The 27,243-nt window shown below is 56.5% G+C and overlaps 3 protein-coding genes across 3 annotated transcripts; 2 read left to right on the top strand and 1 right to left on the bottom strand.

The window, feature by feature from the left end:
* Window positions 1-619: 619 nt before the first annotated feature.
* DDX49 (DEAD-box helicase 49) lies at window positions 620-6,292 on the bottom strand. The gene is made up of 13 exons (XM_086627568.1): window positions 6,178-6,292; window positions 5,472-5,595; window positions 5,307-5,392; window positions 5,079-5,200; window positions 4,806-4,993; window positions 4,212-4,352; window positions 3,789-3,864; window positions 3,590-3,666; window positions 3,001-3,098; window positions 2,564-2,638; window positions 1,877-1,965; window positions 1,418-1,489; window positions 620-1,143 (listed from the first exon to the last, which is right to left on the bottom strand). Exons 1-13 carry the CDS (start codon window positions 6,290-6,292, stop codon window positions 964-966), a joined length of 1,443 nt encoding a protein of 480 aa, XP_086483694.1. The 3' UTR covers window positions 620-963.
* A 232-nt stretch (window positions 6,293-6,524) lies between these two features.
* COPE (coat protein complex I subunit epsilon) lies at window positions 6,525-12,616 on the top strand. Its single transcript, XM_086627667.1, has 10 exons — window positions 6,525-6,650; window positions 6,937-6,999; window positions 7,818-7,918; window positions 8,126-8,278; window positions 8,734-8,787; window positions 9,280-9,361; window positions 10,429-10,584; window positions 10,855-10,923; window positions 11,492-11,566; window positions 12,033-12,616. The coding sequence occupies exons 1-10, from the start codon at window positions 6,525-6,527 to the stop codon at window positions 12,078-12,080; spliced, it is 927 nt and encodes a 308-aa protein (XP_086483793.1). The 3' UTR covers window positions 12,081-12,616.
* A 2,233-nt stretch (window positions 12,617-14,849) lies between these two features.
* Window positions 14,850-27,243, top strand: CERS1 (ceramide synthase 1). Its single transcript, XM_086627846.1, has 7 exons — window positions 14,850-15,071; window positions 23,455-23,614; window positions 24,171-24,351; window positions 24,705-24,866; window positions 25,797-25,944; window positions 26,557-26,705; window positions 27,201-27,243. The coding sequence occupies exons 1-7, from the start codon at window positions 14,850-14,852 to the stop codon at window positions 27,241-27,243; spliced, it is 1,065 nt and encodes a 354-aa protein (XP_086483972.1).

Genomic DNA, 27,243 nt, shown 5'->3' with positions numbered 1-27,243 from the left:
CTGGCCAAACCCTGGCCTGAGCTGCTCCGGGATTTTAAGCTCTGGAAGGAAACACAGCTGTTTCTTCGGATCGCTCAGCCCCCGCCAGCCTCACCACCCTCCTGGTCCAAACACACGTTGATGCACGTCTACACGGGGAGGCCCAAAACCTACAGAAACCCAAATACAAACCACTCTGGTTACCCTCAGATCGTACAGAAACAAGGCAACCCTGCTCCTGGGTGGTTTTTCGGTGCCAGGAACGGTCCTGGAACGGACTGATTATCTGGGAAAGCAGAGCCCTCGGCAGCCCCGGTCCCCAAAGCGCCACTCTGCTATCCCTCCAGACCACAGCCCAGGGCTGGAGTCCGAGCCAAGGCAGATGGTTGCAGGCAAGAGTATCACTTAAATGCATAAAGCAGAATTATTCCAAGAAGACCCCAGGACCAGCCACACAATACAACCTCCCCACGTGTTCCAGGAATTTTTCCCCTCCGAAAACCCGGCGCTATTGCACGGGTAGGGGCTGAGCTCGTTTGGTCACAGCGTTTTTAAGAGTCTGGCCCAGGGCAGAATCTGCTGATAGAAACAAGCTGAGTGGCAAGTACCAGCCCTTGACAGGGAAAGAGCAAAGACTGAATGAAGGGGGAAGAGAGAGAGGCTCTTTATTTCCCTTCACGTCACCAAGAATTCAGGTCTGGCCTCTCCTTTGCTGGAGGAAGGAAACGTGCTCTTGAAGGACATTCTTCCAGGAGCCTGATCCAGCCTGCCAGGAATGGCCCAGGCCAGCAGCGTTGTGCAGGAAGGAAAAATATTGGAGACAGTTTATCAAAGTGTCCCTTCTCCCCTCAGCCCACATTCCTCATTCTCTCCAACACCGATTTCAGGTCAGAAGTGCCCACATTAAAACGTGTTAGATCCCAGTATTCCAAAGCAGCAGGAATGTCAGGGCAGTTGGAGCCGAGCACATCAGGCCAGAGGATGCTACTTGTCTTCCGCAGCGTGCAGTTTGTTCCGCTGCCGCTCCGTCTTCTTCTGCAGCTTCCTCTTCAGCTGCAGTTGCTTTTTCTTCTGCATTGTCTGCTGGACCTTCTCACGGTACTGCTTGTTTTTCTTCTTGATCTTGGCTAGCTCTGCCTTCCTTTTTGCCTCCAGATCTGGATCCTGCAATGGCAAGTGACACTAGTGGCATGCCTAGGGACAGTGCCAGCCCCTCTGCCTTTCCTAGATCCCCACGCTGCTTCCCAGCCTGTGTCTGAGCGGGCTGCAGAAGTCAGACACTGCTCCAATGCACGTTTTGGGATGTCACCCTTTGAGATAAAACTCCACCACTCCGAAGGGGAGCGAGGCAGTGAGGGAGGAACTGTCACTCCTTTTCCACATCGACGACATTATACTAGCTATTGATCAAAGTAGTTTATAGAGCAGCAATTCTCACCTTTCCTTCAAGGATCATTTGTTTCCGCTTATTTATTTCTTTCTTCTCATCAAAATCCATTCCCTCCAGTTCCTGTCAAAGCAAAAATCCAGCAGGACCATCAGTCACCAAATCTGACGTGGAGAAAAGCAGCGCAGCTCTACAGAGTCAGCAGGGCCTCACCAGTGCGCACACCTTTGGTAGCCTCCCAAAGTACCAGCCTCAACATCCAGCAGCACAAAAATGCTGCAAAAACATGCAATAACAGAGCAAACCTAGGGGAGATAACCAAACCAGACCTGTGTGTGGGGAGCGTCACGTGCTCCCACCAGAAAAAGGAACAAAAATTCTTATTTATGTGCTCAAGAGCAAAGCTGCATGTTCAGAGCCGCACGTCAGACTGCAGCAAATCTCCTGGTTACACTCAGCTGCCCGAGATGCCCAGCCCCTGGGACAAAGGGTTCGTGTTTGCACACTTACTATCTCACATTCCCTCCTGGTGACGTTCACTTGGGTGAGGATGTCAAGCACCAACCGCTCCTCCACGGAGTACTCCTGCAGCTTCAGTTCTAAACAGGGGCGAGACGCTTACAGACCATGGCTGGTTACAAAATCCAGAGGGGGATCCTCAACCAGCAAATCCCAACATTGTTCCACTGATCATCAGCGGAATTGTTGTCATATACTATGAGCACTCTGACTTCTTCAGGCCTGCAATAAAGGATTAAATCCTCCCTCTACCTACAGCTCCTCACGGCACAAGTTAATTAGGTTTACTTCCTAAAAAAAGATGAAGTCTGAACCTATACAAGCAGCCTGTTCTTTCTGTCCAGCTCTGCATAGCCAGAATCCAGAAGTAAGGAAGAAACTGGCTGCCTTAATGAAAAGATTACAGAGAGAGTTCAACACAGTTTCTCCTCCACTAGAAACAGCAGGAAGACAAACACGTTCCTGCCTGGCACAGCCACAAGAGCAGAGCCAAAGCTGATGGAGATTCCAGCGCTCCTGCTCTTTTCCAAGCCTCAGCCACCGAGGGAAGAGAAACCATTTCACGCCGATGGCTGGATCGTACGTCCCGCACTGACGAAATCAGGGCTGCGGGTGCCACAGGCACACAGGAACATGCACGGCCCCACGTTTTAGCAGCATGACTGGTGCTCTACTCACTGATTTCCTCCTCGATAGCGTGGACCAGGTGGATGTCATACTGCGTCACCAGCGTGATGGCGATTCCTTTCCGGCCTGGAGGATGAAAACACAGCGATGGAGGAATCTCGACAAGCAGAGGGAGACGAAGCCTAACCCATGCCCAATTCCATCCATCCCCAGGAGTCAGCCTGGCACATCAAGGCGACAGGGTGCTCAGGGGGGTCTTTATTTGTTCTGAAGAACCAGTTAACTGCTGGTGCAGCTCAGACATGAGTTGGGGTGAGCCGTCGTTGCGGTCGTAAGGATGCTGAGCCACTGATCCGAATGGATCCGGCGCCGACCGACAAGTGTGCACTGCAGCTGCTGTGACGCCTCCTTGCACCCCCTCAGGGCTCAGCCCCAGCACTGGGATCCCAGTTTCAGCCAGCAAACAGCAGGCAGTTTTCCCTGCTCACCCGCACGGGCTGTCCGGCCGACCCGGTGAATGTAGATTTTTGGCAGGCCGGGAGTGTTGTGGTTGATGACAACTTGTACTGTAGGAATGTCCAAACCTCTGGAATGCAGGGAAAGAGAACACAAGTTGAGAAACACTGTTTTAACACATGCTGTTTAAGTTCCTGTCCTCTGCCTTCTCCAAGAGCCCCACATTCCCAGGAATGTACAGTCTTTCTTGGCTCGGGCTGGTTCTAAGCCAAACTCTCTCCCCCTGCGGCTCTCCAGCAGTCTCAGGATGCAGCTGTCACTTTGCAGCCTGCCCTTCCCTCCCGGAGCCAGAGAACACCCTAAGTCCCATGGAAATCATTCTCCTGCCACAACACACCCCCTCCTGCTGCAGCAGAACAGGGCAGGATCAGAGCTACGTCACACGGGCCCCCAAAACGCAGCTCAGAGTGTCCCACGATGGACGTGAACAACCCCGTCCTACCCAAGGGGGGGATGCAAAGCTCTCCTCGTGCGAAATCCAGCCTAAATCCCCGCAGAGGTGCTGCTGCTCAGAAAGCAGGCTGGCATCCTTTGGTGGCAGAGACCACCTTCTTCCCTCACCTGGCAGCAACGTCGGTGGCGATGAGAATCTTGAAGATGCTGGACTTGAACTTCGCCAAAGCCGCAAACCGCTGCCGCTGCGAAGGGAAGAGTCTGCGTGAGGGCCGTGGTGAGCCACGGGGGCTGCAGGGCTCGGACGGGCGCCTGGCTCAGGGGAGCAGCTGGAAGCATCCAGCTCCCAGAGCTGCCCATCACTCACCTGTTTCATCATGGAGTGCAGAGCCACGGAACGGAAGTTGTATTTCCTCAGCATCATGTTCAAGACCTGGCAGTCCCTTGAAGGGCAAAAAATACTTAAAAAAATCAGAATATAACAGGGGAATATAAAGGCAATGGATCGGGATGGAGCTGGGGTTCCTCGAGCAGCCCTCCCAGTGAGTCACCTCACACCAGGGAGTCACCTCAGCGCTCGGGCAGAGGGGGGGAACGGACACCCCCTCCACACCTGCTCACCCCCGGGACTGCTCAAAGGAAAAGCTGTTTCCCTACGGAATTTCAGAACAGGCTAAGGAAGCAAATACCATCCCAGCCTAACCCCCAGTAAAGTGGGAATTTGGGATCTCAACTGGAAACACAAAGTCGCACATCCATTAAGAGTGATGGGGAAGAACCATCCACTCACTTGCAGGTTTTGGTGAAGATAATGATGGACCAGTCTTGGTGCTCGTCCTGGAAGGTCTGGACTAACTGGACGAGGTACGCATCCTTGGCTACTTCGGGAACGAGCAAGTAGCGCTGGTCCAGCTCATCCACCGTCCGCACCCTGCCGGGATGGGAACACACAGCACCAGGAGCCACCAGTTTGGTGAGGGAAGGTGGAACAGGAGGGAGATGGAAGACAGCGAGGAGACAAGGGGCCTACAGGAAAGCTGGAGAGGGACTTTTTCCAAGGGTGTGTGGTGACAGGACACGGGGCAATGGATTTAAACTGAAAGAGGGGAGATTTAGATTGGATCTAAGGAAGAATTTCTTCTCTCTGAGGGTGCTGAGGCACTGGCCCAGGTTGTCCAGAGAAGTTGTGGCTGCCCCATCCCTGGCAGTGTTCAAGGCCAGGTTGGATGAGGCTTCGGGCAACCTGGTGTAGTGGAGGGTGTCCCTGTCCATGGCAGGGGGGTTGGAACTGGATGATCCTGAAGGTCCCTTCCAACCCAAACCATTCCATGCTTCTCTGATTCTAAGATGACGGAGAGGGGACGGGGTTTTCATGGAGACTCACTCAGAGGCCGCCTCCCAGAAGAACGGGCTGTTGGCCGCCAGGCTCTGCAGCTCCTTCAGCGTGTCGGTGAGCGTGGCGCTGAACAGCAGCGTCTGCCTGCGCGCCGGGACGGCCTCCAGGATCACCTCCAGGTCCGCCGTGAAGTCGGCGCAGCCCTGCTCCAGCAGCCGGTCGGCTTCATCCAGAACCTGGGCACAGACGGACACACGGAAACCATCCGCGCGCACCTGGAGAGCTGGAAAGCTCCAAGGTATTCCCGGAGAAGTGCCTCACCAGGAACTTGAGCTTCTTCAGGCTGAACGTGCTGGAGCTGCGGAGGTGATCCGCCAGCCTGCCGGGCGTCGCGATGACGACGTGGGGTTTGCGGGAGAGCTCCAGTGCCTGCGCCACCATGTCTGTGCCGGGAGCCGCGGAGCCGTTACGGACAACCGGACACAGACCCCGAGACCACCACCATGACCCCGCGCCGCCACGGCACGGCACGGCACGGTGTGCACTCACCCAGGCCGCCCACCACCACGCAGTCCTTCAGCCCCAGCGGCTTCCCCAGCACGCGGAACTGCTCGGCGATCTGGTACGCCAGCTCCCTGCCGGGAGAGGGGGGCTGGAGTGGGGTGGCAACGCCGGCCGGAACCGGGACTGGGACAGGGATCGGGCCCCCCGTACCTGGTGGGCGTCAGCACGAGGCAGAAGATGCCGTAGGGATCCTCGGAGAGCACCTGCAGCACCGGCAGCACGAACGCCGCCGTCTTCCCGCTGCCCGTCTTGGCGCAGCCCAGGCAGTCGCGGCCTGCGGGCGGGGCGGGATGGGGGCCGGGAGTGGGATCGGGACCGGGAATGGGATTGGGAGCGGCCGTTAGCACCGGGAGCGGAAGCAAGGGCGGGAGTGGCTGTTGACACCGGGACCGGGAGCGACCGTTAACACTGAGACCGGGACCAGGACCGAGACTGGAAGCGGAACCGGGAGCGCGACCGGGATCGGCCGTTAGCTCCGGGACCAGGACCGGGAGCGGCCATTAACACCAGGACCGGGAGCAAGAGCGGGAGTGGCCGTTAACACCGGGACCGGGACCGCGAGCGGCCGTTAGCACCGGGAGCGGGATCAGGATCGGGACGAGGAATGGGATCGGGACCGGGAATGGGATCGGGAGCGGCCGTCAACACCGGGACCGGGATCAGGATCGGGACCGTGAGCGGAACTGGGACCGGGACCGGGAGCAGCCGTTAACACCGGGACCGGGACCGTGAGCGACCGTTAGCACCGGGAGCGGGAGCGGGAGCGGGATCAGGATCGGGACCGGGACCGGGAACGGGATCGGGACCGGGATCGGCTGTTAGCACCGGGACCGGGAGCGGGAGCGCGCGCACTCACCCTGCAGCACGGGCGGGATGCAGGCGGCCTGCACGGCCGTGGGCCGGCTCAGCCCCACCTGCCGCGCCTGCTCCGCCAGCCACGGCGCCAGCCCGAGCGCGCGGAACTCCGCCATGGCCGCGTCCCACTGCACGCGGCGCTCTCACCCTAACGTCACAGACGCGCCGGCCGCCCTCATTGGCTGCCTGCTGCTGACCCCGCCCAGCGTGCCGCGCTTCCGGCGCCGAAGTGACGTTTTCCTCTTTCTTGCGTGCCTATTGGCTGGTGCGGGACGTCTCCATGGAGACCGCGGCTCCCGGCAGTCGCTGCGGCTCAGCTGCTTCCGGAGACGTGTCCGAGGCGGGGAAATGGCGTCCGGGGCGGGCGCGGGCTCGGCGGGGCAGGGCGGCGATGCCGACGAGCTGTTCGACGTGAAGAACAGCTTCTACATCGGGGCCTACCAGGCCGCTATCAACGAGGCGCAGCGGATCCGGGTAGGGGCGGCTCGGAGGGGGCCGGGGCGGCCCTTGGCCCGTGGGTCGGTGCCGCTTCCCGGCACCCGCGTCCCCTCGGCCGCCCCGAGCGCCCCGAGTCCCCGCCCGCCCCGTCCCGGGCTGTTTGCGGTGCTCCCCGCGCCGGCAGGGGGCCGCGGGGCTGGGGGGGGTCTCCGCGGGGCGCCGGGGGTGTGTAGGGGGCGTCGTTCCTCCGGGACTGTGCCGCTGCGCGGCTGTGTCCGTGCCAGTCCCTGAGAGGGGGTCTTGTTCCCTGTCGTCCCTTCAGCCGTCTACTCCGGAGAAGGAAGCGGAGCGGGACGTTTTCCTGTTCCGCGCCTACATCGCCCAGGTGAGGCCGCGGGCGCGGTGGGTGCAGCAGCATAAATAACCCGGGGGGGGTGTGGGGGGGTGTGAGGGTGGGGGCCGTGTGAGCCCTGCGTTACGCGGTTCGGTGATAATTTCGTCCTTCAGCACTGGAGCACAGCGTGTTCCCCCGCAGCCGTGTAGTGAGCGCAGTGGGGTGTGTGGAGGGGCAGGACGACCCGCTGCCAGCTCTTTGAGAGGGCTGGAGCACCTCTGCGCTGGAAACAGGCGGAGGGAGTTGGGGCTGTTCAGCCTGGAGAAGAGAAGGCTCCGGGGAGACCTTCCAGCACTTCCCAGTGCCTAAAGGGGCTACAGGAAAGCTGGAGAGGGGCTTTGGACAAGGGCTTGTGGTGACAGGACACGGGGCAATGGATTTAAACTGAAAGAGGGGAGATTTCGATGGGATCTAAGGAAGAAATTCTTCCCTCTGAGGGTGCTGAGGCACTGGACCAGGTTGCCCAGAGAAGCTGTGGCTGCCCCATCCCTGGCAGTGTTCCAGGCCAGGTTGGATGGGGCTTTGAGCAACCTGGTGTAGTGGAGGGTGTCCCTGCCCATGGCAGGGGGGTTGGAACTGGATGATCTTTGAGGTCCCTTCCAACCCAAACCATTCTGTGATTCTACCTTTTTGTCTTTGTGGGGAAATAGTCCTCAGTTGTGACGTTTGGCCGCGTTTGTGGAACGTGATGGGAGACGTGAAGTGGAAATTTGCTGTTTCTGTCTGTTGTTGTTATATCTAGAAAATAAATGATCTCCTGTATTCTTCAAAATTATTAAATTACAGATTTATGTTTGTTCCTTCAACAGAGAAAATACGGTGTCGTCCTGGATGAAATTAAAGCCAGTGCTAGTCCTGAGCTGCAGGCAGTGAGGATGTTTGCAGAGTATCTTTCAAACGAGAGTCAAAGGTGAGGCTGATAATAAGTTGGAACTCGAGTCCTGCCTAACAGGGGGTATGTTTCCATCTGGAAAGTTTCTTTCAGAACCCTGGTCTTTATCGTGATTTCCTGTAGTTCTGCAGTGAATCTCAAAAAGGCCGAATTGTGTCGGGGCAGGATCTGTTTGTCTCGCTGAGCAATGGGACCCTCCCAAACTCTGCCCCCTGCTCCTCACAGGGACGCGATCGTCGCCGATTTGGACAAGAAGATGGCAAAAAGTGTCGATGTGGCCAACACGACTTTCCTGCTGATGGCTGCTTCTATCTATTTCCACGACAAAAATCCCGACGCGGCTCTGCGCACTCTGCATCAAGGGGAGAGCCTGGAGTGGTGAGTGTGGCCTTGGCATGGCGGAGGCGTGTGCTGGCAAAGCCTCCTCTCTAGGGAGAGGTGCCGTAGGAAGGCTGAGGTCTGCCTTGAAACCACGGAGGAGCTGCTTTCAGCTTTGCCTTCCGAGTAGTGAGCGACTCGGTGCTCGTCCTGCGACATCAGGTGTGGTGTGAAACTCCCGTGTGAAGCTCAAGAACCCGATTTATTGCTTCATGTGTGTTCAGAATTGCTGAGATGAGCGTTGTGGCAATACAGTGAGGGAGCACCTGGCAGCCAGGAGCAGCTTCCCAGTTCCAGGTCCTGCTCCAAGAGCCGCCTGCTCTGCTGGCTCCCTGTTCCGTTGGCTCCCACAGCAGGGAGGCTTGTCCCTGGGTGCTGGCAGCACCTCTTCCAAGCGACACACGGTGAGCAGCAAAGCCTGCAGCTGTGGAAATCACTGCTCTTGTTCCTTGCAGCATCGCCATGATGATACAGATTCTTCTGAAGCTTGACAGGCTTGATCTGGCTCGGTAAGTTTGTGTCTTTTTGCTCCTCAGTGGTGCTCTTGTGGGGTGGGTCCTGAGAAGGGAATTTCCATCAGTCTCCTCCAGGTGCAGCGTTTTCCTACCTGCAGTGGGCAGAAGAGCTTGTGTGTCGGTCTGGGTGCTCTGCAGAACGGTTTTATTCTTCAGATTGCAAAAGCTGTGGGGATAACAGAGCTGGGCACAGCTGAAGGATGACACAGACCTCCAGGTTCAGTCTGACCTTCAGCAGAATGTGGGTTCAATCTCTAGGCGTGGGTTCCTCACTGCCCCCTGTTTCACTTCCCTGTGGGATCTTTCACAAGTTGTTTCAGTAAAATATCAGGAGATGTTTGTGCCCCGTGACCAGCTTGCTGTGGCTGTTGTGCTGTAGTGGTGGAAGAGCTGAGAGAGGAAACTCCAGCCTTTTGTTTGTATCTTAAAGAAGTGCAGAAAAGGCCTTGTCTTTCTGTTATGTGACTCCCACTTTGGCTTCTCCAGCAAGGAGCTGAAGAAGATGCAGGAGCAAGACGAGGACGCAACTCTGACTCAGCTGGCAACTGCCTGGGTGAACCTGGCCATGGTGAGTGTCTGAAATGGTGGTCCCTGGGCTGCCACACCTGGGAAACACGGCTCCATCGCTTGTTCCTGGCTGCTCTCTCACATTGTGCTTCCAGAAAAACATGCAGGCTTTTCCTTGGTTTTGTTTGGTTGGTTTCCCCCCCCCCCCTTCCTTTAAGTACACAGAAAATATTGGTGTCTGGTTTCACAGACTGACTGGCTGTTTTGCTCGTCAGCCTTTCGTCCATGCTCCTCAGCCTTCAGCTCACCCGAGGAGGAGCTAAACCACGCTGAAATAATTCAAAAATTATTCACAAATTCAAAAAAATTAACGAAACCTTACAATATAAACCAGAAAGCTGTGATGTTACTGGCATCCAGACCTTGCAGTTAAACTCCCAGGAAAAAAGTGCAATTTTTTTCTGCTCTGCTCAGAGCAAACTGTCTTTAAGCGTGTTGTGAATCAGACAAAAACACACACTGTTTGCAGTCCGGGTGATCAGGGCACTGGAAATAAGTGGCCTCCTCAAATCCCCTGCAAGGTTGTGCATGCAATAACCCGTTACACTACTGGGATTTCTTTTTTTGGGGTTCATTTGGTCTCGTCACAAGGTCTCTCCTGCGTAGCCCGTGCCTTACAGTAGCGTGTGGCTGGATTTTCCGTAGTTTCCACAAAGCATCCCACTTCTGCATGGTGGAAGCTGCTGCCTGTGGAACCTTTCTGAAGCTGGAACGTCTGAGAAGCCAGGCATCCCTACCTTTGTTTAATTAGAAAAGTCTGATTTCATAATCCTTTGTTACATCCAATATCTGAAGTGGTTCTTTCAGAGTGTTGGGGTTTTTTTCTTTTTGAATGGAAGCCTCCATCTTTTGGTCATTTAAGTGGTTCTTAATATTTAGTATTTTTGCATTTCTTTCATCTGCGGTCTGCCAGTGGTCTGTTGTGGCACCGGAGATCATGTGAATGCCAACAGCTGTTTGTAACCCTGGAAATGAACTCTGTGCCTGGTCCTTCAGCCAAGGCAAGAGCATACAGGCTTCTTAGCGACACGTGGTGAGACTGTGGGGGTTTGTCTGCTCCCTTTGCAGGGTGGTGAGAAGTTGCAAGATGCCTACTACATCTTCCAAGAGATGGCAGACAAATGCTCCTCCACCCTCCTGCTCCTGAACGGGCAGGCAGCCTGCTACATGGCGCAGGGCAAGTGGGACGATGCCGAGGGGGTTCTGCAGGAGGCCTTGGACAAGGTATGTCCTGCTTTTGCCAGGTAGGTTTGCTCTCAGGGGTAGAAAGTAAAACAGCAAGGACTTTCACTGCTAAAGTTCATGAAATTACCAGAGTATGGGTCTGTACCGCTAAGGGCAGATGCTGTTAACACCTTTCCTTCTACTTTGCCCTTTCCAGCAGGGTGAGCTGTGGGTTTGGCAGAGCTTGTTCTTGCAGAACTGTACTGGTAGTCACACTCAGTCACGGGTAGAAGTCAGTCAGATAGATCAGGTGATTGTTCTTGTTTTCAGGACAGTGGCCACCCTGAGACCCTAATCAACTTGGTTGTCCTGTCTCAGCACTTGGGCAAACCACCAGAGGTGAGTCTTGTTGCGCTCAGCCAGCGGATACCATCAACCTGCTCCTGCTGCTGAGGGCAGGTTGTGTGTTCCCAGTGCTCCTGGTGACTTTGTTTAGGTTTTGTGTGTTCCCATCAGGGTTGGCATGAAGGAAATAGAATAGTTCTGGGGCGTGGGGAGCTCACATCTTCAACGTTCAGTAACGTGTGTGTGGGAATACAGGTGTTGTGGGAATACAGGTGTTGTGGGAATACAGGTGTTGTGGGAATACAGGTGTTGTGGGAATACAGGTGTTGTGGGAAATGGTATGTACTTAGGAGGAAGGCCTGGGTGGAAAAAGAAATCTCTTGAGAGTTCTGAGTTCATTTCTCACTGATTGTTTTCTTGAACACACCCTTTAAGGTCTGATTTTTAAGTGCAGAGCATGCACAGGTCTTACTGGTTTTAATTGGGGCTGTAACATTCAGGACACTGAGAAAATCAGATCTTTACTCACTGCAAACAAATAATGTTGAAGTGTGATGTTTTAAATTCTCGGCTTCTGCTCATGTTATCTCAATATTTAAATTTATCTGTCTTATCCCATCAGGTTACGAATCGCTATTTGTCACAGTTGAAAGATGCACATAAAAATCATCCCTTCATCAAGGAGTATCAGGCAAAGGTACTAATTGCTTTCTAATGGAAAATGGAGTGTGTTGTGCCTCATACTGGGGTCTGATGGGGCCACCAGCACGTTTTCTAGCCCTCGTGAGAGGTGCTGGGAAACACAAGCCGGGTGTTAAACAAAGGAGTGATGCACCCAGCCCTGGTAACATCTTGGAAGAGTAGCTCAGAGGTCGGAGTTCTTCATCTGAGTCGGATATTTGTTACCATCACACACTGCTTGAACAGAGGAAACATCCTTCTGGAAGAGAGAATCTGGGGAGGGGGAAAGGTAAAGATAATAGTGAAGGAGAAATGGAACAAACTGGAAAAAATTAAGAACTGGTACAGGTGATCTTGCTGCTTAGAATCCCTTTTGCCTTAGTGAGCTGCGATAGTAGTGTTCTCTTCAGCTAATGCAGGTTTTGTTAAATTTTCAGTGAAGTTCAAGATTTGCTCATTTTATTTGTGCTTCTGATTCGAAGGAGAATGACTTCGACCGGCTAGTCATGCAGTACGCCCCCAGCGCCTGAGGAGAGGGGAGCAAGGCTGCCAGCCCCTGTGGCACCTCGGGGACCGGGGCCGATGCGCAAAGCCTCTCCGGTAACACGGAAAAATGCCTTCTGGGAGTCGGTCTGGCTTAACTTTCTGTGGCGGGATCCTGGAACCCAGTGTGCCGGTGCGGAACCCGCGCGTAACGTGTAGCTACGTGAGTCTGGTGGCCCGTGTTCTGGCCTGCCTGGGTCCTGCACGCCGTTTAAAATACAGTGCGAGTCAAGCGAAGCAACACTGTACCTTAAACATTCCTAATAAAGCCTTTTCTGCATCCCTGTGCCCCTTAATTTCTGGAATTCAAGTAATTCCACGCTGGGACTGAACCCCATCAACTGTACCGAGAGTACACTTGTGGGAAGAGTATGAAGATTGATCTTCAGCGTTTGCATTCAGTGCATGGATGAGTCCTGAGTTATGGATGTTCCTTCAGGCTGACTGCTGACTCCTCCGTTAACTTCGGAATCTCTGGAAGAAGCACGCACGGCTGTAGGGGTTACTGCTGGTGAGAGGGAAAGCTTCCCCAAAATAAAAATAATCCAATGGTAATAGGCTCAGCCTTAATCTGGAGTTGGTAAAACGCAGCAGCTCGTGTCCTGGAGCCAGGAAGGCGTCAGGTCTTCCCAAAGCACACGGTGCGTGTGGAAGTGCGCTTGTCGCCATGAGGCTGTGGTGGGTGTTGAACCTGACGTGTCGTGGGATGTAGCGTGATCCGGCACTCCGTGGTGATGGTTTTCTGCAGCCTCGGGCTCCTGTCTGCCATTTCAGGCTACTGTATGTGCCGAGCGAGTGTGTCGCATCAGGGATGCAAAGAGCAGGTGTCCAAGGAACCCTCAGCTGGGACTCCTGGACTCTCATGTTCCAGTTACCTTTAGAATTCTGAACTCTAATATTCCAGTTATCTTCAGAATTCTCATTTCAGTTGCAAAGGGGGGGAGAAGAAGAGTTTATGCTACACTGTAAATGTGTCCAACCGGCGTTTCCTTTGTGCCCACCTCGCCCGGGCTGCTCTGAAAGGGCTCATTGTCTCCTTCCTTGGCTCGTTCAGCCAGCGGCTACATTCAGTGAGGGGTTATTCATGGTCCGGTCTGGAATGAATGTTTCCTTTGTGGAGCCGTCTGAGGGAGACGTGAAAGGGGCTTGTGTGTGCGGGGCAGCCGTTCCCCACTTGATGGGCCATGATAAATTGACTTAAAAACGTAAACAATAAAAGCAAGTGGCATAGCAGGAGCCAGCACTGTCCGTGTGGGAATAGGGGAACATGTTGTTCGGACCTCGGAGGAATGAGGTTGTGTTTTCCCACTGCTGCCCCAGACTGACCAGAGGGGTTCCAGAGAATGGCTGCGGCCGGAGGAATGACTTTAAATGACATAAAATTCATTTCCAGTTTCTCTTTCCCTATCGAGCTGGTTCAAGCTGCAGTGCCACGAGCGCCCGCGGTGGTGATGGTTGTTCTCCATCCCTTGCAGTGCGGATCCCACAGCCACAGCTCAGTACTGGTGCACTGGGACACAACCCAACTCCGTTTACTCCTCCGTGGCTGAACCCGAATTCCGCTGCGCTGCTCCAGCGCCTTCGGTCTGAGGCTCCTGTTGTGCCTTTCCAGGAGACAACTGAAGTGTTGGCATTTTAGGAGAATCTTCATCTGAAGCTCACGCTTTTCCTAGCAAGCCAAACGTCTGGCTGTCGGTGTGTGACTGGGATACGTGACCCATAACTTTTAATTTTAAACATGCACCTAACGAGATTTCTGTTGTATGAGTCAGCAGCGAGCTGGAGAGCAGCAAGCTGCCTGCCTTCTGGAGAAGGCCTCTCCTCAGGGGTGACCTTTTGGGAGTTCATGGTTGCATTTTCCAGGTGCATCTCGTTATTCCAGAGCCACCCAAACTGCCACAGGTGCAGGAGTTGAGCTGCAGCCGGGTGGAAGCACCTGGTCCCCACAAAGCCTTTCAGTGCAGAGCAGAGGGACGGATCTTCTGCTGCTGGGAGGTATGGAAAAGGGAAAGATCTGGATGAATGTTTCTCTTTGCAATATCACATGAAAAAACCGTGAAAGGGTGGATGTTTAGCGAGGGGTTTTGGACGTGGGGAACTGCAGGAGCTCTGTGGTGTGGGGCAGCGTTGCCAAGACGCTGTGGGTGACCTCCAGCCCCCACGGCCATCAAAGGGTGCTCCTTGGCGGGCACGGCAGTTTGCCCCTGTTACATCATCGATCGTCATCTCTTGATACCGAAATATTAGTGTTTGTCCCCATTCTTGCTGCTGGAGCGACTCCAGCCTCTTGTCACCCCCCCCCCATCATCCAAGAGAGCAGTCGCAGCGTTGGGGTTTCGTTTTGTTGTTTTTTTTTTTTTAATGTAAAAAAACCGCGCTGTAACTTAATTCAGCGAGCGCCTGTGCTGATTAACGGGCACCTAATGAGCCGCCGCTCCGCTCCGTGCTGATTAACGAGCACTTAATGAGCCGCCGCTCCCCTCCGGGCGCGCTGCCCCGGCCCCGGCGGGGGGTGAGCGGCTCCTCCCGCCGCCCCGGGAGCTGCGCGGCGGGGGCGAGCGGAGCCCGAAGGGGGCGAGCGGAGCCCGAAGGGGCCGGGCCAGCGCCGAGGAGTTGGGGGGGCGGCTCTTAGGGCCCGGTAACGGCGGGGGTGGGGAGTCCCGTCCCCGTCCCGCCCTGCGCGGAGCCTGCGCGGAGCCGGCCGGGCAGCGGCGGGCCATGGGCGGGCAGCGCTGAGCGCCGCGGCGGGCAGTGCCATGCCGCCTCCCGAGCCCATGCCCGGTTACGGGCAGCTGGTGCGGCGGAGCTACGGCAGCCTGGCGGCGGCGGCGCGGGGCTGCGGGGACTGCGGCTGGGAGCTGGCGCGGCGGACCTGGGCCGAGAACGCGCACCTGGGCTGGGGCGAGGTGCTGCTCTGCGGGCTCTGCGCGCTGGGATGGACCGCGCTGCGCCGCGCCGCTGCCCGAAGGCTCTTTCGGGTCAGTCCGTGCCGCCGGGGAGGGATTGGGAGGGGAGGGGGAGGGAGGGGGGGGAGGGGGAGGGAGGGGGGGAGGGGGGAAGGCACCGGAGACCACCGGGGCTGCGGGGTGGGGGCGCCCGTTGCACGGGAGGGCTCGTCCGCCTCCATCCGGGGCCCGTTGCACGGGAGAGCTCGTCCTCCGCCATCCGAGGCCTCGTCCCGGCGGCCCGGGTGGCTCGTTGTGCGGGAAAGCGCGTTCTGCTTCCCCGGGGGCTGCGTGAGAGACTTCCCCACCCCCGTCCCCATCCCCCGGGGCTGCACCGAGCATCCTGCTGCACCGGAGAGCTCTCCCCCCACCCCGTGTTCCCTTAGCAGCATCCCGGCAGGGGCTGGGGGTTATTTCTTCCATGGGGTCGGGTTATTTCTTGCATGGGGGAAGGAGAGGACCACGTTTGTGCGTGTCACCCGTGGTTGGCATGAAAAACGTCCTTCCCCTCTTTCCCTCGCCGGTGCGGCGGTGGAGAGGGTGGCGTGGGGATAGCTGCTGCACCGCAGTGCTGGGCTGACCTTCTTTAGAGCGTGGGGGATGCAGGGATGGGAGCATCTGACCCTCACAGCCTCCCAGAGGTTTGGTAGCCGTTGTCCCCTCCTTGTTAATACGATACTTTGTAAGAGACAGGGTCAGTCCGAGAGCGAAGAACAGCTCTGTTCGATTTCTTGCTGGGAAAAGCGTATGTGGTGAAATGAGACCTCCCCCTTCCTTCTGGTGGCTCAGTCCCAGCAGAGGCGACTTCTTCCACGCTGCTTTCCTGGAGAGATGCTGCGCACTTTGCTCTGCGGTTACCCTGGCCTTGAGAAGCAGGAGTGATGGAGGGTGCGGTGTTTTGGGTCAGGGGATAGTCCTCGGCTCTCAGGGACGTGGAAACGACCCTTTTCTCACCTGCCCATGAGTATGGTGGCACGAGGCCTTGAGTAGCTGAGAGCATGTGTGGTTCTTTGCGGCTCTGTGGGACAGGCCTTGTTCCCTGGGTGAGCTGCTTCCTTCAGAGGCTGCTTTGCATGTTGAAGACAGCTACCTTGCATCCCATAATTTGGCTATCAGGAGTTACTGCTGTCCTCTCCCTGCCCTGTCTGCTGCGAGCTTGCCTTTACAGTAGCTCTTCCTTTACTGTTCAGGGCTGGCTTTGCTTATCCAGTAATGCGAGGTGGATCTCGACCTTGTGTGAGGTTCCAGCCGAAGTCCTCTGGAGTCATTTGAAGCTGCTGAAGTGACATGTAGGCAAGGTGACGTGCTGGGACTTCTTACGTGGGACTGAATTTCTCCTTGTTACCGGCACCCCTGCCTGCCTGGGGCTCCTGATGGGCAGCGTGCAGTGCCTGGGGACGCTGGGACTGGGTCGAACAAGGTTGGACGTAACCCTAGTTCTGTTACAAATTGGAGGTGATTTCCTTCGTGCTCCAGTTTCTCCTCGTGTAAGGCTCACCTTTACAGAGCGAGCGGTGATCAGGGCGTGAAAAAAAGCCCTTGGTGCTGTGGAGTCCGCTCGGTGCCCTCGGAGGATGCTCGGCAGCTTGTCTGAGTGCCGAGGGATCGTTCCCTCGGAGAAATGGGTCATGCTTGTAATTGCAGAAGAGTGAGGGGGGTTGATCGGAGCCGGTTCTTGTGGCTACATCTGCATATGTTCTAGTGATGAGATGCTGAGCGAAATTGTGATAGCATCAGTTTTCTCCTAGCAGATAGGTGGAAGGGTAACAGTAGGGAGAGACAATTCTGTCTCTCTCTCTCTATTTTTAAGGGATCTGAAGGTTTTCTCTGTTTATTCTGCTGGGCTTGCTATGGGAAAAGCTGGAGGTTGTCACTTTCCTCTAAAATGCCTGGCAGTATTTAAGAAACCAGTTTGTATTGCGTGGCGCTGGTACAGGCAGTGGCAGAGTGGGTCATTCAGCAGCAGGGAAAGGTTTTGTCGCGCAGAATGGGGGAAGTCAGGGAGAAAAAGGACCTCTGGTTTAACCCTGGGAGGAAGCTTCTCCTGCACTCAGGACTTTGCTTCCCAGCGCAGACTTAAAGAGCATCCTTCCTCGTTTTGAATGTCTTCATGTTCCCTGCAAGAACTGAAACGCTCACGGTTATAAAAATGAATCCACCCGGTGTCCGGAGAACGCTGCCTTCCTGCGTGTTATTTATAAATTATAAATCTTGCTGTTTGGATTGTGATTCTCTGCATCTGAAGAGGAAGTGACTCTTACCACAAGGCCTTGAAGCTTGGAGTGTAAAGTGCATCTTGCTTAGCTCTGGCCATGGCAGCTCGTCTGAGAAACGAGCGCGCTGAAGCCGCACGCGTCTTCCTGTGCTATCGGCACGTCCCGTTTTCATCAGTGGGATGGAGAGAACGGGAGGTGGGGTCCTCGCTCCCTTCTAGGACCGCAGCACCGTTTGTCCTGCAACGTCTTTGTCACGAAAGGTCTCACAGTTGGGTTGAAGAAGCGGTAAAGGTTGTGCCTGTGATGGAAGGGGTTTCGTTAGGATTTGGAAATTTCGTTAGGATTTTGGACTTTCACCTGTTATAAGGGCTAGGTCGGTACACGGGTGTTAGATGTGGTTTTTCCCATCCTCTTTAGAGCAAAGGTAGTTTTCGGCCCTTTTCCTCTTCTTCACAGAATCCTCACTTGGTGCAAATATGGAAAGGAGTTCTTTTTGTGTAGGAAAGATCCCAGTTAGCTGAGCAAATGTGGATTACTAAGCAGGGGAGGACCCCAGTGTCAGCTATACTGGAGGCACGGGCATCCTCGCAAAGGCCTGAGGGATGTATCCTTCCTCTCGGGGGTCTGGCCTGAGAGTCTCTGCTCTTGGTCCCCGTGACTTCTGAGTGCACAAACGTGAACGCTACTGAGGGCACGTCTGATTGTACGAGCTCACTGGAGCTGCAGACCACCTTCAGAGATGAAGACCAAGGCAGTTCTAGGCAAGCGTTCCCACCCCTCGAAGCCCGCTCCGTTTGTGTGCCCCTGTCCTCCTGCCGCAGCGTCTGAGCTCCGTCAGTCCTTGGTGTGTCCCCTGTGTGGACTGTCCCCTGCAGCCAGGCTCTGAGGAGTTTGATTAAAAAGCAGCAACATGAGCATCTCTGCAGCGGCTCAACGTCCCGGAGGGCAGCTGAGCCCAGCAGTGCCGTGGCCAAGCGCCGTTGGAATAGGACCAGGCAGCTCAGCTTGGGCAAGGCTCGGTGAAGCACCTGGAGCTCATCACGCCCGTGCTGGCAGTCTCCCTTCCCGAGCAGGTCTCGAGCAGTTCAGTGAACTTGAACAGAAAAAGCGAAGAGCACACCTAGAGTCATGCTCGGAGATGATCCCGAATAGCTGCGGTGAGCCCAGGCAGATACTTGCAGCCCTAAACTGCCCCGAGCCATCTTTGCTCCCGAAGTTCCCGAAGTCAGCTAAGCGTAAGTCCGTAAGAGAACAAAATCCGTTCCGTAAAAAACTCCCTCTGGGTCTGACCGTGTTTGTCAGGTATCGCCTCCCTCCGTAGCAGCTGTCTGCCTTTGCAGCAGGAAGATGTTTTCCATCGACTTGCCATCTCTTGGTGTTGAAATTTGCAGGGCGTCGCAGCATCGTCTGCGAGGAAGAGTGTTGTGTAAATTGAAAAATGTGCTCTGCAAAGCAAGGTTTCTGGGTGAGTGCTACGGTACGGCCCCAGGAGGGACTTTTTACAAGGGCGTGTAGTGATAGGACAAGGGGCAATGGATTTAAACTGAAAGAGGGCAGATTTAGGTTAGATATAAGAAAGAAATTCTTTACACTGAGGGTGGTGAGGCCCTGGCACAGGTTGCCCAGAGAAGTTGTGGATGCCCCATCCCTGGCAGTGTTCAAGGCCAGGTTGGATGGGGCTTTGGGCAACCTGGTGTAGTGGAAGGTGTCCCTGCCCATGGCAGGGGGGTTGGAACTAGATGATCTTTGAGGTCCCTTCCAACCCAAACCGTTCTATGATTCTATGGGGAAGCTGGAAAGCAAAGGTTCCTGTTATCCCTTGGAGTGACTTATGCAACTTTTCTCCACCCTACGGTATGGTCAAGACTTGTTTTTCCAAGTCCCAGCGCTGAGCGTGTGCCTCGAGGGGAATTATCCCTGTCCCCAACACCCACCACCCAACGCGACCTCTGCCGAGCGCAGGGCACGCCGAGCGAGCCCGCGGTGGGCGAAGGCTCCGCCGCGCCGCCAGCTCCCCGGCTCATCCCGCTGGGCGAAGCACAGACCCTGGCAACTGGAGGGGAGGAAGCCACAACAATGGATCTTTTCTTCACCCCGGGAACGGAGCTGCGCTGCCGCGGCTCGGAGCGGGGGCTGCTCTCCCCGTGCCGTGTCAGCAGGCAGGGGTGGGGGGGTTATTCAGCCCCCGCAGCACCCTGTGGGCAGCTCTGTCTTGTCTTCAGAGAGCATCTCCTGTTGCTTTTCTCTCCTGAGGGCATATTTTGGTGCTTCCTGAGCAAGAAATAACGCCTGTTGGTTTGTTGCTGTTGTCATGGTGCCTTTTTCTACGTCTTTATCTGGAAAGTGTTGTCCAGACCCTAACGCAGCTCCCCAGTGTCTTAGCTGCTGTATGGGCAGAGAAACTGAGGCACTGAGCGGGTCACATCCCTGGTGTGGGGATGGAGAGATGAGAGCTGGAGCTCCTTACACTGTGCTGGGGTTCACAGACTCCGTTTCTTCATCAATTCCGGTGTACCAGTGCTGTTTGACTGGGTCTTACGTTCTGCAGGCTCTGTGCCCCATCCCTGGCGTGGCAGGGGATGGCACGTGGTTCAGGAGTGATGTCCAGGCTGGATACTGAGGGGACACAGTCCCTGGGGGTGGAAAGGCATCGTCGCAGCTCTGAGAAGCAGCACACGGGGCTGCGGGGAGCCGTGCCACCGCCACGGGAGGGGCAGTAGCTGTTAGTTGTGGCCAGGTTTGGAATTGGAGCTCTGCTTGCTCATCGTTATCGTCTGCATTGAGTAAAAGCTGATGTAAAGCTGCCAGTTCCCTGGGCTGAGGATGCTTCGTGCCAGCCATTCCTTTGTGTTCCTCTGGGGAACTCGTTGTGCCCAGAAGCCAGACGCGGCGTGGCTGGGATTCAGCCAGGCCCTTGTCTCCAGGCTGGGGAGGTGGCAGAGGCGATGGGGGCGGGCTGGGGGGTGCAATTCCTCTGTAATAAGCCTCAATTCGGAACCTGCAAGGACTCGTGTCCTGCTGCTGCAGCTGGTTGTAGATTTAAGGGGCCTGGCTGCTTTCCTCTAGTGCCAGAGGCTGTAAAAAGGGAGAGAGCATGTGTTTGCTTTTTACTACGAGTATTTTTTTGACACTTCAACAGAGCTGTGGGCAGCGACAGTTTCCATTCGGTTTCTCTTTCCAGCTCCGAGCCGCTCTCGCAGCGTGCTCTCGCCCACCGCCTCGCTCCGTCCCTCCCCCCGGGGCTGCGCGGGCGATGCTGCGGGGGAGCAGTCACGTCCCTCACACCGCTTCCCTCTACGAGGGAATCAGAAGCTGCCTGTGAAGGTTTGCGTGGGGGTAATGAGGAGGAGGAGGAGGGAGGAAGAGCCAGTTGCCCTTTAAGCGAAGCCCCATTACATCACTTGCCAAGAGCCTTGGGCTCTTTCAGCCAGAGCCAGATCCGCTGTTCCCACTGCAGCACCCGTCACCCTTAGCAACAGGCATCTCTGCACCGTTGCCGTGGGAACGGCAGCCGGGTAGCGGGAGGACATCCCCCACCTTGCACATCTCCCACCCCAGGGAGGGGGACGATACCTCCCGCCTGGCATGGGCTGGTCTGCGCTCCCCTTGGCTCACACTTCCCCGTATGTGTGGTCCAGGTTTTGGTGGGGCCTCCCTGGGGATGTTGGTTTGTGTCCCCCAGTCCCCTGTGTGTGTCAGGGTTCTGGGATATGCTGGGCGATCCCCACATCCGCTCCAGAGCCAGCTCCTGTCTCTGTAGCACTCGGGGTACAGCCTGAGATGCCCCATGGCTATGTAAGGGAGGAGGAGGGCTCTCTCCAGGACTTGTCCTTAAATATATATGCAGCAAGGGCTAAAACCTCTCTTGGGCGTTAGCCACCACCAGCTGGAGCGGGGTATCCTTTCCCTGGGTGTTGCTTTCGCTCCAGGCTGGGAGCTGCTGCTGTGCCCGCAGCAGACTGTTGGTCTGGCCGTGTCTGCAGGCTCGTGGTGGTGATTTTCTGCGCTGCTGCCAGCTCTGCCGAGGGTCCCGGTGTCCGTAAGATGCAGATCGTCTCGGTAGTATGTGCCTGCCCCATGGGTGATGGTCCTCGTCGTCAGCTCTGCCTACCCGGGGCAGAAACGTGGTGTTCTTCCCCCTTTGCAGGTGGGGACCCGAGGGGTAGAGAAGATGAGAAATGACTTGGCTCGGCTGGTGATGGGCACCAAGGCTGCAACAGGGGTTTGAGGCCGAGCTCAGCATCCGGCATTGAGCCCCAGCCGAGGAGGGCAGAGGGCTCTGCAGCACGCTGCCGTGGTGAGCCGTCCCCATATCCGAGCTCCTTTTCTCCACTGTATGGAGACACAAATAATTCATGCTTTCTGGACTCAGGACTTTCTGTCTCTGCATTATTTATTCACCCTTCAAGCTTCCTCCTCTTTTTCCTACCGTGGCTCCTGGTGGAAGAAGCCTTGGCAGCAGCCTGTTCCTGGTCTCAACGAGGACGGCCGTGCTCTGAATGCGAGATGCGTAGGGGAGGTCGGAGCTTTGCCTCTCTAGCTGGAAGGGACACGGACAACTTGGCAGAGCTTTGTGGGGCCGGTGCTTCCCAGTCTGACCGGTGCTGGGAAATTCAGAACTTAGAACAAAGCACTTTTAGGCTGGGACAATGCTTGGAGTCAGAGTCCTTTGAAAATCTGATGCAGAGAGGGGCTAAAAGCCAGAGCAGCCAGTGCCTGGGGACAGCTGGGGCCTTAATATAGCCCTTGAGCATCAAGGAGCCGAGCGCCGGCTGCAGAAAGTGCTGACCTGGGGCAGGGTACGGTTACTTTGCAGGCATTTTGTTTTCATCTCGAGCTTATCTGGTCTCTCCCCGTGGAGCTCTCAGCCGGGGGGGCCTTTGGGTGTTATCTGTGTTTCCGGCAGCCATGGTTCCCTCCGGACCTTGAGCAGCACTCCCCGGCCGCCAGCGCTCCCCTGCAGCCACGGCCGGGGCTGCGGGGTCGGCTGGGCTGGTAGGGCTCTGTCACTCCTGTGATGAGAAGCAGAAACGGTGCCTGGTGTTGCTCAGCTGCCACGGAGGGGAAAACACCGGTGCCCGGAGCGCCGGCCGAGCTCAGGGCACGCTGGGCGTGCAGCGCCGCTCGCTCTCCAGCGCACGCTCCGAGACGAAGGGCAGCATCAGCTGCTGCATTTTACTCCTGGGGGGGTTTTTTAACGCTGGGTCTTGTCTTTTACTGTGATTTCCGAGTTGTCCCTGGCCTCGGTGGCCCAGCTCTCCCACTGTTGCAGAGCGCGAGTGTGGGCTGAGTGGTACTCCTCATCCTCGGGAGCGTGAAGAACTGGGGTGAGAAAGTTTCGTTCTGATTAGCACGAGCAATCCGCAGAACTGCTCGTCCTCCTTCCCTCACTTTGGCCATATTTGGGGAGGCTTTGCCTCCTGAGTCCCGACAGGTGGGAGGGGTGCTGCAAACCACAGGACGGGGGGGAAAAAACCAGCAGCGTTTCAGCGCTGGTTGGCTGGAAAAGCTGCTGGGAACGTGGGTGAGCTGGGTGGGTGTGAGAGAGCAAGAGGACCCAGTGCCCCGGGCTTCACTGGCTGGTTACCTGCAAAGCTGCCCCCTCCAGCACTGGTTGCACACACAGGGGGGTCTGTGCCGTGCTGGTTGGGGAGCAGCAGCGGCCGCGTGCTTAGGGCTCTGCAAATCCTTCTCTTCCTCCGTTGGAAGGCGTTTTTTCTGGGAGCCGGCGGCGCTGCCAAGCGCGTACGCGCAGGACAGCGTTGTTACGGCTTCCTCTTCTGGGTTTCCTTGCGCAGACAGGGCTTGATTTTTATTTCATTAGTTATTGACTGTTCTGCAAAAGCCAGCTGTGGTCGGCCCCGCTCCCGCAGCGAGGGCGGTGGAGCGGTGCCCGGACTGCGGGACGCGTGCCGTAGGCTTCTGCCTTCTCCGCGAGGTTCTGCTTTCGCAGCTTCCCACCGTGGCCAGGGCTGAGCAGAAGGATCTCCAGCCTCGTGTTTTTTCCCTGCTTTGGGCTCTCTCTAGAGCCTCTTTGACCTCCTTATTCATGCTGCAAAGGTGGCCAGAAGAGTGGGGTTTGTGGCCCTGGTTTTTGCCCTGGCTGGTGGCACCCAGCGCTCGCGGCTCTCGGAGGCTCGGTGTGCTCTGCCAGGCGCCCCAGGGCCCATCGTGATGATACTTCTCCTCTCTCCTTGCAGCCCTTCGGGGAGTGGTGCAACTTGCAGCCAAAAGATGCTGCCAAGATGCCTGAGAGTGCCTGGAAGCTGCTTTTCTACACGTTATCCTGGTCGTATGGCATCTACCTGCTCTTCTTCACTGACTACCCCTTCTTCTACGACCCACCATCCGTCTTTTACGGTACAGTAAGAACCAGGGAGAAGTGGGTGTGGATTAGGACATCCAGGTTCATAGGACATGTGGGTTGAACAAGGGAATGGGAGTTGGGGTGAGCGAAAGAGAAGACCAAATCTCTGAATTGCCTTTTCTGCAAAGCTGTGGGTACAGAAAGGGCACAGCAGGCTCCCTCCGCTCATTTCGTTACGGAGAGAGTCATCTAGTGGCTGTCGCAGATGGCAGCGGTGGGGATGTGTCAGCTGAAGGGGGGACGGGCTGAGTAGTTCAAGCAGGAGAGAAGTAAATCCAGGTATCTCCCTTCGATCTAGGAGAGGGAGTGAGTCTAATGCCAAGGCAGGGTTTGGGAGCCAGGATACCTGGGTTCCCTTCCAGCCTTTGCCTCCGTTGCATCCGTGAGGTCCCGAATGGGAGGACCTGAGCACGGCAAAGTGCTGGGGCTGCCCGGGGCAGCTCTGGCTGCTGCTTGCTGCCTGCTGTTCATGCTCCTGTCTCTCTGCTGCTGATGGAGGCTCTGTGCTCGTGGCTCTGGGTTCACCCAAGTGTCTTTGTCCCACCCCAGACTGGAAGAAGGGCATGGATGTGCCCACAGACATCGCCATCGCCTACCTGATGCAGTGCAGCTTCTACGGCCACTCCATCTATGCCACTGCCTACATGGACACGTGGCGCAAGGACTCTGTTGTCATGCTTCTCCACCACGTGGTCACGCTGACCCTCATAGCCTTCTCCTACGCTTTCAGGTGAGGCCTCTGTGACGCTGCCCCTCTGCGATGTGCCTGGGGCAGCCTCGGGCATCTGCACAGCAAAAGCTGCTGCCTTTCTGGGCTCTCGTGCATCCCGTGGGCATGTATCAGGAGGGCTCTTGCTGGGTTGGTGTGGCTTCTGCTCTGCTTCCCTACACCTGTCTCCATCCTACCGCAGCAATCCCAGTGCTCAGGAGCCGTTGCACAGTGCCAGACCTGCCCTGCAGCTCCCAGGCTTGCTTGTCTGGATTATCCAGGGGGTCTGTCCGCTCCCGGTGTGATGGACCGCGTGTGCTGACACCGACCCGCTGCCCCACACGTCTCCCTCCGTGCTCCCCTTTTTCCTACAGGTACCACAACGTGGGCATCCTCGTGCTCTTCCTGCACGACGTCAACGACGTGCAGCTGGAATTCACCAAGCTCAACGTCTACTTCAAGCACCGGGGGGGTGTCTATCATCGCCTCAACGACATCATCTCCAACATTGGCTGCCTCACCTTCAGCATCAGCTGGTGGGTTTTTCTGCCTGATCCCACTTCCAACCCTCCTTGCCAGCTTTTGCAATCCCCTCCCCGGTGCCCCGGGGTACAGCCGGGCTGGGTTTTCATGGTTTGCATGGGAACGAGCCCTTTCAAAAACTGTTTGGGAAGAGGTTCCCGCAGAGCCTGACCCCATGCTGGGCTTGGAATCCTTCTGTAGTCACTGTGCCGTCTGTCACCACCGAAGCGGCTGTGAAATCTCGCTCGCAGCATGACAAATGACCCCAGGGGAGGAGGAGCTGTTTCCATTTTCCCACTCGCTTGGTTTCAGCAGTAAGAAACACTTTGGCAAGAAGGAAACGGGACGTGGGGCTGTCCCAGATTCCAGCCTTGCTGTTCCTCTTGGGGCAAGGCAGGAGGGGAAAAAAAAAAAAAAAAAAGATGAGAAATAGAGATGGGAAACTCGCAGGTTGTCGCTCTTCATCTGTCCCTTTGTCTTCTTCCTTGCTCTGAAAAGCAGGAGTGGCAACAAGAGCCCTGGATGTGAGGGAAGGAGAGCAGTGAAGGTTTTTAGAGATAAACTAGGGATGCACAGGACTAAGAAAACCTTCCAGCTCCTGTCCCCCATCCAGCCGAAATAATCTGCAGTGCAGACCTGCCTCTCTGCCCTGGGAACGCCCTTTCTCTGCCCTGCCTCGGGTGCCAAGCCTTTCCTGCCCGCAGGAATCGTGTTCCCCCTTCCGTAGCTGCCCTTTCCCAGGGTCTGTGCGAAGCCCTGTCTGGAGCCAGACCTGCAGACCCAAGGCAGATGCCAAGAGCAGGGCCTGCCGGGTGGCACAAGGGCAGCTGGCGAGGGCTGCCCGGAGGCGGGAGGTTGTGCTGGGGGCAGCAATGTTGGGTCTCACGCTTCTCCCGGGATCCCCGTGGGCCGTTAAACCCACCCTGCTCCCTCTGCCCTGGCAGGTTCTGGTTCCGTCTCTACTGGTTCCCCCTCAAGGTGCTCTACGCCACTTGCTACTCCAGCCTCCAGTCGGTCCCTAATATCCCCTTCTACTTCTTCTTCAATGCTCTGCTCCTTGTCCTCACTCTGATGAACATCTACTGGTTTCTGGTGAGTAGGGGGAGCTCAGCAACCCCTACACTGGCTTGTCCCTCCTCTGCTGCTCCTGCATGGCGCTTGCTGCCTGCCTGTCCGGGGGGGGCAGCCGGGGGGACTGCAGGGATGGGGGAGGCTTTGGAGGACTTGGGGGGTGGCTGGGAGGGGAGGAGGGAAGCCCATGTCAGTGCCCAGGAGGCTCCTCTGTGCTGGAATTCAGACTGTCTCGTACTCCGGGGATCCACGGAGAGGGAGCGGTAGCAGCAGTTGGGGCAGGCTGATATGGGTGTAAATGTTCTGGTGTCCCCTGGAGCTTTGGGGAGGGGGTGGAAAGGGTGGACTCGCTCCCACCAGCGAGCTTGACCCTGGGTGGAGCTGGGTGGTGTCTGAGTTCATCATCCTGTGGGGATGAAATCAGTTAAGGGTGGTTACGGGAGTGGTGCCTCCCACTGCTGCGGGTCATCAGCCACATCCCAGGGCTTTGGCTGTCCTGGAGGGATCTGCCTTGCCCTTCTTGGGGTGCAGGACAGTGGAGAAAGGTCCCACTTAGCAAACAGGAGTGAGTAGGCTGGGTGGAGCAGCTCAGAGCCTTGGGGCGTGAGGCTGACAGTGTCTCTGCCCCAACAGTACATCGTCCTGTTCGTGGCCAAGGTGCTGATGGGGCAGATGCAAGAGGTGAATGACGTTCGTGAGTACGACGTGGAGGACAGCAAGAAGACTACAATGGCCAAGAAGAAAGAGGCTGGACTCCAGTTGCCCAGTGCTCTGAAAGAAGGGTGCGTGGGCAGGGGTGGGGTGACACACGGGTACAGCACCCGTGGGCTGGGTGGGGGTGCTGGCAGACCTCTCAGGGCTCTGCAGCCGGTCTCAAAGGGTTCTCCACTGGGCTGGAAAACAGAAGAGCAGGATGCCTTGACACAGAGTATAAACCATTGCTGCAGGTATCAGGAGGCACTTTGTGTCTCCATGCCTAGGCATATTGCGGTGTGTCCATCCGTCTTTCTGTCCCGTGAATCCTCACCCGCCCCTTCCCCTGCGCACCGCGTGGGACCGGCCCTTTGCTTGAGGCTGTTCTCTCCGAGCAGCATCTGCCCTTGATGTGGTGAGCACAAAGTCTGGCGAGATGCTGGATCCCACAGAGCAGGTCTGGCTGACAAATGGTCTGCGTGAGCCTGTCAGGACAGGTCTGAGCTCAGCAGTGGTTCGTGAAGGTACGGGAGGGAGAGTCGGTGCGGAGAGCGAGGCTCACTGTCTGCTCTGCTCTTTCGCAGGATGCACCTGAAGAACGGACTCGTAAAAGACAAGCGGCTCTAA

The sequence above is a fragment of the Tauraco erythrolophus genome, chromosome 28 (assembly GCF_009769465.1).
Source record: "Tauraco erythrolophus isolate bTauEry1 chromosome 28, bTauEry1.pri, whole genome shotgun sequence".
NCBI classification, from domain to species: Eukaryota; Metazoa; Chordata; class Aves; order Musophagiformes; family Musophagidae; genus Tauraco; species Tauraco erythrolophus.
This window is presented reverse-complemented; position numbering and strand designations above follow the sequence as displayed.

Excerpts from the sequence above, each read along its gene's own strand:
- DDX49 (XM_086627568.1), bottom strand. The coding sequence starts at position 6,292 with ATGGCGGAGTTCCGCGCGCTCGGGCTGGCGCCGTGGCTGGCGGAGCAG. Across the intron at positions 5,393-5,471 it reads CTCGTGCTGACGCCCACCAG|GGAGCTGGCGTACCAGATCG; the intron begins GTACGGGGGGCC and ends CTCTCCCGGCAG. Across the intron at positions 3,865-4,211 it reads ATCTTCACCAAAACCTGCAA|GGACTGCCAGGTCTTGAACA; the intron begins GTGAGTGGATGG and ends TTGCCCTTCAAG.
- COPE (XM_086627667.1), top strand. The coding sequence starts at position 6,525 with ATGGCGTCCGGGGCGGGCGCGGGCTCGGCGGGGCAGGGCGGCGATGCC. Across the intron at positions 6,651-6,936 it reads ACGAGGCGCAGCGGATCCGG|CCGTCTACTCCGGAGAAGGA; the intron begins GTAGGGGCGGCT and ends TCGTCCCTTCAG. Across the intron at positions 11,567-12,032 it reads TCAAGGAGTATCAGGCAAAG|GAGAATGACTTCGACCGGCT; the intron begins GTACTAATTGCT and ends TCTGATTCGAAG.
- CERS1 (XM_086627846.1), top strand. The coding sequence starts at position 14,850 with ATGCCGCCTCCCGAGCCCATGCCCGGTTACGGGCAGCTGGTGCGGCGG. Across the intron at positions 23,615-24,170 it reads CCCACCATCCGTCTTTTACG|ACTGGAAGAAGGGCATGGAT; the intron begins GTACAGTAAGAA and ends GTCCCACCCCAG. Across the intron at positions 26,706-27,200 it reads CCCAGTGCTCTGAAAGAAGG|GATGCACCTGAAGAACGGAC; the intron begins GTGCGTGGGCAG and ends GCTCTTTCGCAG.